Here is a 13,342-nt window from a genome sequence, read left to right on the forward strand (position 1 = left end):
CGCGTGCTCACACTCCCGCGTGCACACTCGGGCTCACACACCTTCCCACGTGCACACGCTCACCGCACGTGCCTGCGCACAATATTTACATTTTGAAAGTCAGCAAGGAAGAGGCGGCTTCGTTTGTGATTTTCTGAGTTTACTCATTGATCCGGCCCATCCCGAGTCATGTACTTGGTTTCCCTTGTTTCAATCCCTCTGCCACTGCGTCTGCGGGAACTCTCGCTCGTGGGGCCCGCAGCCACGAGGAGGGACCCAGGCTTGACCGCACCGGCCGCCCTCCTCCCTCCCTCCCTCCCTCCCTCCCCAGAGTGGACAGGTCACCCCCCACCATATCTCCACAATGTACTTCGAGGACCACTGCCACCCAGCAGCGCGTCTTTCATGTTCGCTCGCGGACATGTGTCTCCTTTTCTCCTCCTCGCTCCCCTGTCGTGGGAAAAGCGAGGCGGGTTTTGACCAGTTCCGTGCGCTGCCGTCTGCGAATGTGAGAGCCGTCTGGCGCCGGGGTTGGGCCAAATGCGAGGAAATGGCGCAGGATAAATCTGCCCTTGACGGCGCGAACTGCGAAGCCGGGCTGCACGAACTCCTCACAGAAGCTGGGCTGGGGATGTGTGCGCCCCCTGTCCCCACTGCGGCTCAGCCGCCGAGGCCGACGCGCCTCCAGGAGAGCTCTCACGGGCAGGAAGTGGAATTGTGGCCGAGGACAAGTTTCAGGAGGTTCTTTGACACGGGGAAAGTCTACCTGTTTGTTTACTGCTGGTGTATGTATGTATATCAGAATCAGAATTAAACAATAAAATATCATGATTTTATCCAAGTTCTTTAAAGCAATGTAGGGCCGTTGGTCATTGTGAGCATACATCCGCATAGGCAGACAGCGGCTAAGTATAAATATTATTTATCTGTTAATATAAATATATTGTTTATCTGCTAAATAATCAGAGCACACGTGTCTGACACGTGCCCAGCGGTGCTCCCCGGTCTCTCTTTAGAACAGAATTCATTTGTTCTTTTGCAATCTGAGGTAGAGGCGATTTCCTCTTAATCCTTAACCTCAGTGATCAAACCCACATAGCTCTCCTTGAGGAAATTCCCGTGTGGTGCACGTTAATCCAGCGCACTCATGCTTATGTGAAAAAGCCCCTAGTTGCATTTGACTGTTTCGTGGAGGGGAGGAGGGAGGGCAGGTTAGGTCACCGTTACGCTATCTGGGAGGACAGAAAAGAACCCACGAGTCAGGGTCTCCATCACTGAGCTGTGCATTGTCCACTCCACGCGCAGTGGGGCTGCGGACCACGGTGTCTCCTGTGGGACGTCAGGTGACACACGTCAGGGGCCGTGTGCTAAGAGTCAAGCTCCTTGGCCAAAAAGCAAACACAGACTGACACCAGCTGGTGCCGTGTTAACCGGAAGCGGAGGCTCCAGCCACATACACACCAGCCAAGATACGATGAGGTGTGGGGACCGTCCACTCCACTCTGTTCAGCACACCTGAGCGAGACGCCTCATCTACATAACAAGCGGGTCTGTGTGGGTGTTTCCTGGGTGACTCACTGCATGGAGCTTTTTGGAACTGGATTTTCAGCGACCTTTTGCTTTTGTGTTCACAGGATGTGTGAGACCGGAGAAGGGCTGTTTATCTTTCAGACGCGAGACGGAGAGGCCATCTACCAGAAGGTCCACTCGGCCGCCCTGGCCATAGCCGAGCAGCACGAGCGTCTGCTCCAGAGCGTGAAGAATTCAATGGTACGTGGGGGCTCAGGCGCTTGGACACCCTGAGTGCCGCCCTCAGGTGGCCCCAGGTGACCGGCGGGAACAACAGACCCAGGCACCCTGAAGGCTCATTGACACGCTTTGTGCCTCTGTGATCGGGGGTGCATCCTAGTCGGTGTGGGCTCCTGCAGTACATGCCACAGATGGTGTGTGGGGGTATAAACAGCAGCACTTTATTTGATGGGGGAGACAGGAGTCCAGGGGTGGCTGGCCAGTCCCATGTCCAGCGTGCTGCCTCCCGGCTCATACACGGTGGTCTTTCTGTGCCCAGCATGGCTGTAGAGATGGGGTCTACTTTACATGAGGGCATGGATCCCATGCGAGCCCTCATGGACCAGTCACCCCCAGAGCTCTCGCCCTCTGACACTGAGTGGAGGCTGGGTGCCCTTAATCCATCGCCGTGTGCATCCCCTTGCTGCCCCTGGGATGTGAGGGTATCTGGAGCCACAGCTGTGTGGATTGTTGGCCTACAGAGACGTGTTTGTAGCTCCAGCAGATGTTATGGTGACTGTTCACAGCAGTGTGATAAAGAGGGTGGACGGAGGACTGGCGTGAGATGAGCAAGGTCCCGGCCAGGCAGGCACTCCTGGCCTGAGACTGTGAGCGTCGTGTCAGAGGGCTGTGAACTTCTCTCCAGAGAAGCCAAGGGGATGAATGCTCATTTGAGTACGGTGCAGCGGATGCTGTCCCCACACCTGGAGCTCTGAGACTAGGAGGAGCCATACAAAACCAAGGCAGCTGGGCCGCTCCGCATGTTAGGGCTTCAGCGCGGGGCGCGGGGGGACTTTCGGGGAAGCACAAGAGTGACATGATCTAGCCCAAAGCAGCCCCAGAGCACCCCAGCTCCTTGGACCTGGCTGCTCCGGGGCTGGGAGGCAGCAGTGAGCAACCTTCTGTAAAGGGCTGGGCAGCTGCGCTGTGGGCATTGTGGACTGAGCTGAGTGCCTGTGGCAGTGCCTACCTTACCTTACCTTGCTGTCTGCTCAAAATCATCTACAGGTAGTTCACCTGAAACTCACCTGGCCTGCAATTTTCATATATCGTGAAATACTCTTCACTTGGTATTTTCCCCAACCACTCAAAGACGTTCCTTTTGAACAAACTTGGGATTTGTATCCACGTCTCCATATCCGTAAAAGCCGGCTATTGCAATAGGGACAGATAAATGGTTGGGTGGACAGACGGGTGGTTGGTTGGATGGACAGATGGATGAGTGTATGGATGGATGGGTGGGTGGGTGAGTGGATGGATGGATGGATGGATAGGTAGATGGATGGATGGATGGATGGATAGGTAGATGGATGGATGGATGGATGGATAGGTAGATGGATGGATGGACGGATGGATAGTTAGATGGATGGATGGATGGATAGGTGGATGGATGGATGGATGAGTGGATGGATGGATGGGTGGGTGGGTGAGTGAACACAAAGATAGTACTAGCTGTCTATGAAGAGGAATTTGTTACTTCCAATTTACAGGACATGTCACAGGTCAAGGTTAGGTCACTCTCCCATTGGAGGCCTTTAAACACCTGAAGAAGTTTCCTGAATTCACCTTCTTGGTAAAGCCACAATTAGCATAAATTGTTTTAAGATTGAAAGGCAAGTTCTGTGCAAATGTGTTTTTCCATTTACAGGCTCCTCATTACTTCCGCTAAAAATTAATCAGGAATATGAGTAATTTGTTCAGATCATCCCATTGCAAATTTAACTGGAAAATGATGTTGTTTGCTCTTAATTTGAGGCATGCTTAACGAGTTCTAGCAAATGAATGTGATTTTAAAACAACAACATCCCATTTTAGATGGAAATGAGTCAGCTTCCAAATGGATCCCGCTCACAAGGAAGCTAGACCTGGCGAATCACTTAAAATCAGTGGGCTTGACTCAGCCGCTGAGTAGTGAGGAAAGAAGGCTCTCAGTTGGATGAGTCACTTGCCAGCAGCCCTGGGGCATCACCCTCTTCTGGGCCCCTACTCTCTCTAGCTGCAACACCTGGTTCCCTTGAAGATCACTTGCGCCACTGACAACTGGCTTAGCCTATTGAAATGACCCAGAATACTGGAGAACCTTCCCAACAGAGCGACAACCGCAGAGCACCTAAAAGTCGCCTGTTTCTTCAATCGATTTGTCCACGTTGGCCATCTTCTCCCTCGTGGCTCCTCCATCACCCTCTTGATTCTTTTCTTTTCTTTTTCTTTTTCTTTGTTTCTTTTTTTTTTTTAAAGATTTATGTTTCTGTGCTTGCAGAACTGAGGTATAGGCTAGAGATGTGGTGGGTGAGAGGACTCCCCAGAGACAGAGTGGGGAGCAGAACAGGCAGATGGACAAAGTGCACTGCTGAGGGGAGCAGCAGGTGGATCGGGAGAGGTCTCCCGCACCCTGTGGGTCAGCTCCCTGGCCGGTGATCAAACTGGTGCTGCAGTGGCTTCAGAGAGCTTCATAATGCGGTGCTTTAACCCGTTGCGCCGCCGGGGAGAGTCCACCCTCTCGATCCTTAAATCCAGCATCATCATCTCCTTTAAGGACTTGAGAGTCAGTGTGGGGGGGACTGCAGTGCCTCCCCAAGTACCGTGAACACCCTTATGGGTCCTGGGGGATCCCTGGAAGCAACCTGCTGTTTTTTCCATCTTTGAGATAAGTGTTGGTGACAGACTAATTTGGAAGCAAGCAGTCTCAGTGAGAGGGATGTTTCTCAGGCCTTGAGTTTTCTCCGAGGGGACAGTGACCGGGCGGATCAGGACTATGATTTAGCAAGGTCGGCTCTGGGGGGGGGTGTGGTGGCTTCTCCCTCACATCTTGCCTGCACCCCAGCTTGAGAGTGAATCCAGAACTGTTCCCTGTCTCCTTCTTAACTGATCGATTATGAAATTAATCCCTAAAGACTTTGTAGAATTACAAAGTGCAATTTAGAGCCGTGTCCCAGCACCATGTTTTCTGTCTGGCAGGAAAGTGGGGTTCAGGGGGGTCTGGTAGACAGGGGGTGTGTGGATAAAGGAAAGATGCCCTCCAACAATAAAAGAGAGAGTCCCTTCGCGGACAGTGTCCACTCAGCCTTTCTGGCTGGCTACTCTTGAGACTAAATCTCAGCAGTGTGGTTGTTGGGTCAAGAAAGGCGTAAATTTAATTTTGACCTGTAAGGAGAAGCCCACTCCCAAAGCCATAGTAGCTTTGAACACACTCGGCCATGTTGTTGCCTGTACTGAGGTGTCATGTTACTCCTCATCTCAAAGTGAAATACCTCTAACTTGTTTCTTGAATAAATCCCCAAGACCAAAAAGAGGGAGCGCAGAGTTCATTGGAAGGGAGGTGGGGGAGTCCTCCCTGGTGGCCTGGGGTTCTGTCTCAGCACCATCATCACCTTGGCCTGAGTCCATCCTTGGTCGGGGAGCTGAACCCCTGGCACAGCAGACCCCTCCTGTCTCCCCGCTGCTCCCCTCAGCAGTGGGTTTCAGTGGATCCGCCTGCTCTGCTCCCCACTCTGTCTCTGGTGTGTCCTCTCACCCCCTAACACCTCTGGCTTGCACCCCTATAAAGAGAAGGGGAACAGGGTTCCTGGGGAGGGCATGGGCAGCAGAAAACCCCCAGACCTAAACCACCTAGATTCCTCTAATCGAGGGGCAGTTAACGTTGACTGAGCCGCGCCGGCCGGCTCTGGACCAAATGCACCTGTTTATTACCTGTAGTTTTCACCGGCCACCCTCACAGGTAGCCGTCGGCTTTTCAGTCCTACCTAATTTACTTTTATATAGGTGCACACTGAAATGTAACTGCAAGAGTATGACCAGAGATGACATGAGCGCTACATATTGTTTCTCCTCATTCTGTTGGCATCTCTGCGTCTCTCCTAACAGCTGCCCAGCCCTCACACACCCATTTTCTCTCTCCTTCTTTCCTCTCTGCCCACATGACCCTGCACAGAAATCAATGCCACCGGACACACAGGAACACAGGGCGGGGGAGTGGCGGTCCCTGTTGAATTTGCAGTCTGCTCATCATTTTGCACTCTACCTACGCCTGGCTTTCTCCCTCACAGTAACGAGCTAGTGAAAAGAGCTAAGCGTTCTGACGTGAGGTCTGATTCAGGGTGTGGTCAACTGCAGCCCGCAAGCCCAGTCCGGCCTGTGCCTCTGGTTATTCAGTTTTGATTGGGGCACAGCTAGGCCCACTCAAGTGCAATTGTTCCGGCTGCTTTCTGCTTTCGTGTTGAAACAAAAGAGTTCATTAGTTGGCAGTGGGGACTGTGAAGCCTTCAAAGCTATTTATTTCTGGCCCTTGATAGAAAATTTATTATTTTTAAAGGCCGTGATACTTCAGGGTCTTCGTGTAACATTAATGTATTGAGCCCATCTATGAGATAAAATATCCATATTACTTATTACCAGTAACAACTAATCAACCCCACAATAACATCTTTTACCCGGATTCTTATGCACTGTTGTTAACTTTATTTCACTGAGTTTCTGAACTGAACTTTAAATTGTCTAAATTCAAGCACAGGGTGGCAGATGATGGGATGTATTTTTTGATAGGTGTTAAATTAAGCATTTTATTTGTATCTAAACCCCGGACTTCTGTGCCTGCTACTGGCATTTCCTTAGGTGCGTTTCATGGCCGGGGAAACTGAGGCTCAGTGGCTCAACAGTAGTGTGTGAGAAAGTTGGGCAAGAGCACAAAGCCCTGACTTGTGCTCTGTTCTGGAGGCCTCGAGGGTAGAATAGATGCCGTCTAGGATCTGAGTGGTCTGGGCAGAGGTGGGGGGGGCTGGGGGACCCTGGGACAGATTCGCCACCATCCTGGGCTTTAGCATCACCTGGAAGGCTGACAAGCGCCAGGTGACTGAGCGCTGGTGTTCTAGCAAGTCTTGGGGTGGGGGTTTGTTCAGTGAACCCCAGTGCTGAGAACCAAAGTGTCCACTTGGACATAATTCCTTGACTGTCCAGTGATAATAGCTCTTAACCCGTCTTTCCACGCCCAGAGGCAGTGTGCGTGCACCTGGGGAGACCAGAGCATGTTGTTAAACTTTCTCTCTGGACAGAGCTAGAGCCTCTTAAGAAATCACCGCTCTGGGCCCTCCCTGGTGGTGCAAGCGGTTAAAGAGCAGCACTGTGAAGCTATCTGCAGCCACTGCAGCGCACGTTCGATCTCTGGCTAGGGAGCAACTGCCTGGTGCAGCAGACCTCTCCTGTCTCCCCGCTGCTTCCCTCAGCAGTGTACTTCAGTCAATTTGTCAGTTCTGCTCCCTGTTCTGTCCTGGTTGAATCCTCTCATTCCCAAACGTCTGGCCTGTACCCTAGTTCTTATATGCATAAATAAAATATTTTAAGAAATTAACCCTCTAACACAGCAGGGTGTGTACAAGCTGGCAGGTGGAGAAACTGGGGTGCAAGTGGCCACGCAGACCTCTGCGCACCTTGGCATCGCCTTCCCTCTCCTGCTCAACCACTCGGTTGCCTGTAGTGATGACAAAATTTGTTCGACAGGATTTGCATATCTTTTCCAGGGTAGCTGGTACCATCACTTAGCATAGCAATTAGCATTTTAAGCAGTTTGTATTGATTAAATGAACCTGCTCATCAAGCAGAAAGAACCCCAAAGAATGTGGCCTGCTGTAGCACATCACTCCCAGCCCCCAGCCCGACAGGGTACATCTACAGGGACTTGGGAGGGGGGTGATGGGCCTCAGGCATACAGGCTGGCCAGGCTTGGTGACTGGCCTGGGCTGCATGCCAGCTTTTATATATTTTCACTTTTGGTAACTACTTTCTAAGACCACTCTTCATGAGGGAGACAGTTGTTCTGGATATTATAGGAATAAACTTAGCATTCTTAATTTTTGTTTTACTGTTAATAATTTCTATATATTTTACATCATTGTTCATGTTTGTACAATGTTTGATTTCTCTTCTCAGGTTAAGATTCACTTCAAACAAATTATTTCCTCTTCATCAGCTGTTTGGAGAACATCACTTTGATTAGAGATTTGAAATTATGTGTAGGCTTCTTTGATGATTCTTTTCTGATTTCCTTCTGACTTCTCCTGGTTTTCATTTTCTCTTGTCACTTGGAAAAGACCAAAGGGCTGAGCCTGGGAAGGGGTTGACACAACCATGGTGAGAGGAGAAAGGCACTTCCCCTCTCCAAGCTTGTTCCTGGATGCCTGCTTCATAGTTATAAAGTCCATTAAACCACTAAGTGGAGGGGTGTGTGACGGAGGGAGGAAGCTGTAGTTATTTTAGCATGCATTCCTTTCAAAAGAAGATTTCTGAATGAAATGATTTGTTTTGCATACGCAATAAAATGCAAACAGTGAAAAATAAGTCTCTCCTACCCTTAATCGTCGCAGGCCTCCAGTTTCCTTCCTGGGAGGCAGACTTTTTAGCAAATTCTTTCATTTTTATAGGCTTCCAGAATATATCGCTTAATAGGTACAAGAGTTTCTATTCATTAGTAAACTCCTTCATTCTCTAAGTATGAGGACCTGCTTGGGACCACATCATGTTCGAGGAAAGGGCAGAGCAGAGGATGAGAAATAGCCCTTACTCTTGAGGGGTTGCCCCCATTGTTGTGGGGAGACGAGGTAGTCAGCTATTAGCATATAAATCTGCCCTGAGAGTTGGTGAACTCTAGGGAAAAGACCCCCGACAGTGTGTAAAGCAGGAGAGAATGATGTGTCTGTGCCTTGTTGCTTGGGCAGAGAGCTGTGAAGGTATGGAGTGGGCTTGCAACATTTCTATCTGGACAGAGGGAATCATAAGTGCAAACGCCATGAGGCAGCTCAGGGCTTTGCATGTTCAAGTTAGCAGGAGGTTGTGATTTTGAAGGAGACAGAAATGCAGAGAAGAGGGGTAGTAGGTGAATCTAGAAGTAACTAGAAGCCAGGCCCTGTACAGCCCTGACAGCCTGTGTGGCTTTGGGCAGGACTTCTGGTTTCTCCTGCGGTGAGTTGCAAAGTCATTGGAGGCTTAAAAAAAAAAAAAGCTGAGTTGGCCTGGTTTTCCTTTTGAAAGGCTCTCCCTGGCAGTTATCTGGAAAAGTCCAGGAGTTTGGGGGCAGAGGCGGGTTGGGCAGGAGTACAGGCAGAGAGATGAGCCAGGGAGATGAGCCTGGCCCATGTCCTGACCTCGCCTACATGCTGAGATCACGTGGACCAGGATGGTGCTGCAGAAGGGGTGGGGTCTTAATGCCTCTCGAAGATTGCAGCACCCAAGTGCAACGGGAGGACCTCTATCTAGGAGGGGAAACAGAGTGGTGGTGGGGTTGAGGGCTGGCTGGAGCCTCAGAAACAGTTGGATGAGAGATGTATACTAGGTGGGGGAGCTTTCAAACACACGCCTAAGCTCAGGGGAGTGACTAGAATTACAGAGACGCACTGGGAAGTGGTAGTATCTCAGCTCATCCCAGTGACAATTTCTTTTCTCCAGCACATGCATAGAAGTCATTGTGGGTCCTGGATTTTAAAACTGTTTTCTATCATGTCACAGTTATCTACCTTTTCTTCCCAGTGGGTACAGATTGGTCTTTTGCATGTTTGTGCAATAATGCCAAGGCAAGATTACCTTGTTTAAGAATAAAAATGGAACTACCAGCTCATCTACTTCTCTGAGGTAGTAGCATTTAAAAGTAACTTTTGAGTGAGTACAAAATCCAATTTGACCGGCAAATTAAAATTAAATTTTAAAATTCATTTAAGAACAGGTTATTGGAAGAGTTGTGCATAGAATGAGCTCCAGGAGGGAAAAAATGTTCTAACGGAGAGTGGTCAGAGTTTAACTCCATGATCTCATCTGGTAAATTGAAAAAGATCAGGGAAATGAATGAATAATGTCCGGTACAGCCAAAGATGGGCTGAAGTTCAGCCATTCAGAGAGTGAAGCAGGTGCTGCATTTGGGACGTGTTCTGAACACATTTATCTATCTATCTATTTATGTTTCTTTTTTGCATAGAAGAACTGGGGTGTAGGCCAGAAGTGGGGGATTGTGTGGGAGGATTCTCCAGAGACAGAGGCAGGTGGAAATGCATTGCTGAGGGCAGCAGCAGGTGAGACAGGTCTGCTGCGCCATGTGGGTCACTCCCTGGCTGGGGATGGAACTCAGGCCCTGGGGTGATGGAGCTGAGACTTGCCCCCAGGCCACCCCCTCATAACTCGTATTAAGTGAGAAAAGGAGGGCATCCTACATCAAGACAGTGCTGTTCTGGCGTGTGTCTGCACGCTCAGCTGCCCTCTGTGCCTGTGGGACACACCATCAGCGTATGTGACGTACTCATGATGAAAGCACTTTTTCTTAAAGACTGGAAGAAAATATATTCACACATCAACAGTGCTCTTTGTTCCAAATGCTCCTTTCTGTATTTCCTGTCCATAGTACAAACCCGTCAGCACTAAGAAAAATTCCAATTTATTGCAAGTTCTAAGGGGGCGTGGGGAGGCTGTGGGCCTAGCAGGGTGCAGACTCATGTCTGATCTACAGCACTGTACTTTAGGGGTGCAGGCTCATGTCTGATCTACAGCACTGCACTTTAGGGGTGCAGACTCATGTCTGATCTACAGCACTGCACTTTAGGGGTGCAGACTCACATGTCTTCAGCTTTAGCCACCACCCCATCAGGCACCCCGAGTCCTCCACCCTGGTCCATCGGCCCCTCCCTCTCCTCTTTACTGCTCTGGTCACCCCGCCCTCTGGGAGCCCCAGCTCTGCAGTTGGATTTCTAGGGTTTGTTTTGGTTGAGTTGTGTCAGCTCCTTTGCTTTGTTTCTTTACACTCCACGTGAGTGAGATCATCCGCTATTCGTTCTCCTTCTGACTTACTTCGCGTCTCGTCATCTCCTCTAGTCCCACCCATGTAGCTGCAAAGGGCAAGACTTTATTGCTCTTCACGGCTGCGGAGTCTTCCACGGAGTATATGCACCGTCTTCCCGATCCACTCAGCCGCCACTGGGCACTAGTTGCTTCCATGACTTTGCATTTAAACAGACTGCAACACCCACAGGGGTGCACATGTCCCTTGGCATGAATGTATTTGTACATTTTGGAGCTTCAGATGCCCATGGAGAGTAAGCCAGTAGGTAGATACACCCTCTGAAAAGAGGCATCGCAGATTACATGTGCTTGGGAAGTCTCAGCTGGAGACTTTCAGGTGTAGGTGGGACTTCTGGCTCCTGGCTGCCTCTCTTCCTCCTGGTCCTGGGCTGGGCTGAAGGCCCAGATGGTTGACAGGGAGGGGAATTTGCCGCCTGTTTTTCATACACAGGGTTGTCACTGGCAGAGACCCCCGGGGAAGTCACCTTAAGGGACAATCGGGCTGATTGCGTGCCCTGGTGGAATCTTGAGGCAGCCCTGCTAGTAGAATGAATAAATGCTATTGCTGGTCTCCCTGCTGTGGGTCTGCCCCGGCCAGGGACGTGCACAGCTCAGACCCAGACTCCGAGTGGGCTCATTCCTTGAATTGCCAAGAAGCCAAAGAGTCTTATTATCACATCCATCCCCCAGAGCCAGCCACAGCCAGCTGCTGCCAAGTTCCTGCAACCTGAGCCTAGTGCTGCAGCAAGAATTCAGCCTTGGGCTAGCAGAGCTTCCAATTTGCTGGGTGATTAGGGCTTTCCGAAATGAGCCCTGCTACCTTGGCTTGGTTTTGGGTTTTGCTTTTAAATGTTGAGACTTTCATGTATACTGACTAGCAGAAACAGCCTCCAAACTTTTTCACTAGCTTTGTTCTCAGCTTTTTACCTCCCTTTTGATCTAACAGAGCAGGTTTAGGAAAAAAATGTCCCCAAGAAGCCTAGTGCTGTGTAATGCTACTTGGGGGCACTTTTTGGTAATTGGACTATTTGAAGAAGGGCCAAGAATTCAGCCCATTACCTATGAATGCAACACGTATAAATGAAATCACTGTTGGAATAAATGGTTATCATCTTTTTTCCAAGTTCAGTCTCATCAACTACAATGAGATTTGGTCTCCAGGGTATGAAGACTCATATTATTCTTGGCCTCACTGAGTGAATGTACAGATAGTGTGTTGGAAACTACGGTGATGAGATAATAGAGAGGGTTTTATTTTTTCTTTGAAAATAAAACATTTTAATGGACATTGTGGTTTATAATAATAACGATCTCTGCCACTATTTCTGAGACCTGGTTTTTGCTAAGCTTGTGCTAAGTTGGTATCATCTCATGAAACTCTTGCACAACCCCAACGGGTCGGTATTTAATGCCACCGTTTGCCCTGTGACTGTTTATAAGGGTGCTCTGCCATGCACTGGTTCTGATCCGGTGAGATGCAAATGTTTCCTTTTCGGTTGCTACAGATCAGCCTTCCCTGGCTGTAGCTGCCAGGTATTCCCTTGCTGCTTGGGCAGTGAACCAGGCCCTGACTGGTGAGAAGTTGCCTCTCATATTCTGTGATTGCAAATTATGACCATTGCCCACCTTTATACAAGCCTGTGCGTCTCTGGGTGCATTGTGAAGCGGGCCAGTTGCTATTTCTATAACTCCAGGAGGACTGAGAGTCGTCCGTTGTGTGTGGCATCATAACAGTATATCACATTGGATGTAGACCCGGCCTTCACGACCCAGACTCTGCTGGGGGGCTGCCTCCGATCACCCTGCCCTTCTGGAGGGCTGCTCTCATTTCCCACTCCTGTGCCTCCCTCTCCCTGAGATGGCCTTGTAGGTCAGTGCCTCTGATGCTGCCGGGCTAGTTTCTAGTCCCCACGACTCAAGGGTCTTTGGGGACAGACACACGGAGCCACCATGAGTCACGTCTTCCCTCCTTCTCCCTTGGGAAGGGGACAAGGATGGGCACTTGCCAGGGCACACAGGTTTCCATCCCGTGCTGGGCCAGAGCCCCAGCTCCCATGGGCGTGAACTGGAAAGGAAGGACCTGAGCTAGCTGGGGTCAGGTGAGGTCCAGGGGCTCCGTGCGTCCTCACCCCTCGCCGAGGCTTCTTCCTGGTCTATCCCGCAGAACGGCTGTTCCCCTTCGTGGCTCCGAGCGAGGCACCTGTTTCTTCCGCAACCCTGGAGGAAGCTCACGCCCCACCATGTTTACTGTGCACCTACTATGTGCCAGGAACTAGGCCAAACCCCAGACAACCTCCACAGTTTACCTCTGGGTTGGGGTTTCCGACTTAGGAGTTTCTTGGACTCAAGCGAGTGCCTGTCCAGGAAGGCCAGTCGTTTCTCTCCCCCCACAGGCAGGTCCTCACGCTGGGGTCCATATTAACTCAGGAGAAGGAACTCTGGTGTGGCGTGATACCCGTCTGCTAACGACGCTGAGTGACCCTCACGGGGTAAATCCTCACTCATGGGGAAAGGCCGATGGGGACGTTCTGATGGGCGGTGTCTGGCCGGCTCAGTGGGGCTCTGCACCCCGGCCCTCCGCCCTCTGACCCCTGCCTCTCTGTGCAGCTCCAGATGAAGATGAGCGAGCGGGCAGCCTCGCTGGCCACCATGGTGCCCCTGCCGCGCAGCGCCTACTGGGAGCACATCACGCGGCAGCACAGCACCGGGCAGCTGTACCGCCTGCAAGGTAAGGGGGACTGGCGTGAGGTGGGGGTGGGGGCGT

The 13,342-nt window shown here is 50.7% G+C and overlaps 1 protein-coding gene across 4 annotated transcripts in view; it reads left to right on the forward strand.

Annotated features, from left to right (window-relative positions):
* Positions 1-13,342, forward strand: part of DOK5 (docking protein 5) — a 95,917-nt gene that overhangs the window by 75,336 nt on the left and 7,239 nt on the right. For 3 of the 4 annotated variants that reach the window (XM_012728453.1, XM_012728452.1, XM_012728454.1), the window contains 3 exons: positions 1,614-1,749; positions 12,972-13,067; positions 13,186-13,306. In XM_012728453.1, coding sequence (XP_012583907.1) covers positions 1,614-1,749; positions 12,972-13,067; positions 13,186-13,306 — 353 coding nt within the window. The remainder of the gene's footprint in view (positions 1-1,613; positions 1,750-12,971; positions 13,068-13,185; positions 13,307-13,342) is intronic. The other variant, XM_004686900.2, reaches the window with a different exon arrangement.

The sequence above is a fragment of the Condylura cristata genome, unplaced genomic scaffold (genome assembly GCF_000260355.1).
Source record: "Condylura cristata isolate star-nosed mole 26May11 unplaced genomic scaffold, ConCri1.0 scaffold00022, whole genome shotgun sequence".
In the NCBI taxonomy this organism is placed as follows: domain Eukaryota; kingdom Metazoa; phylum Chordata; class Mammalia; order Eulipotyphla; family Talpidae; genus Condylura; species Condylura cristata.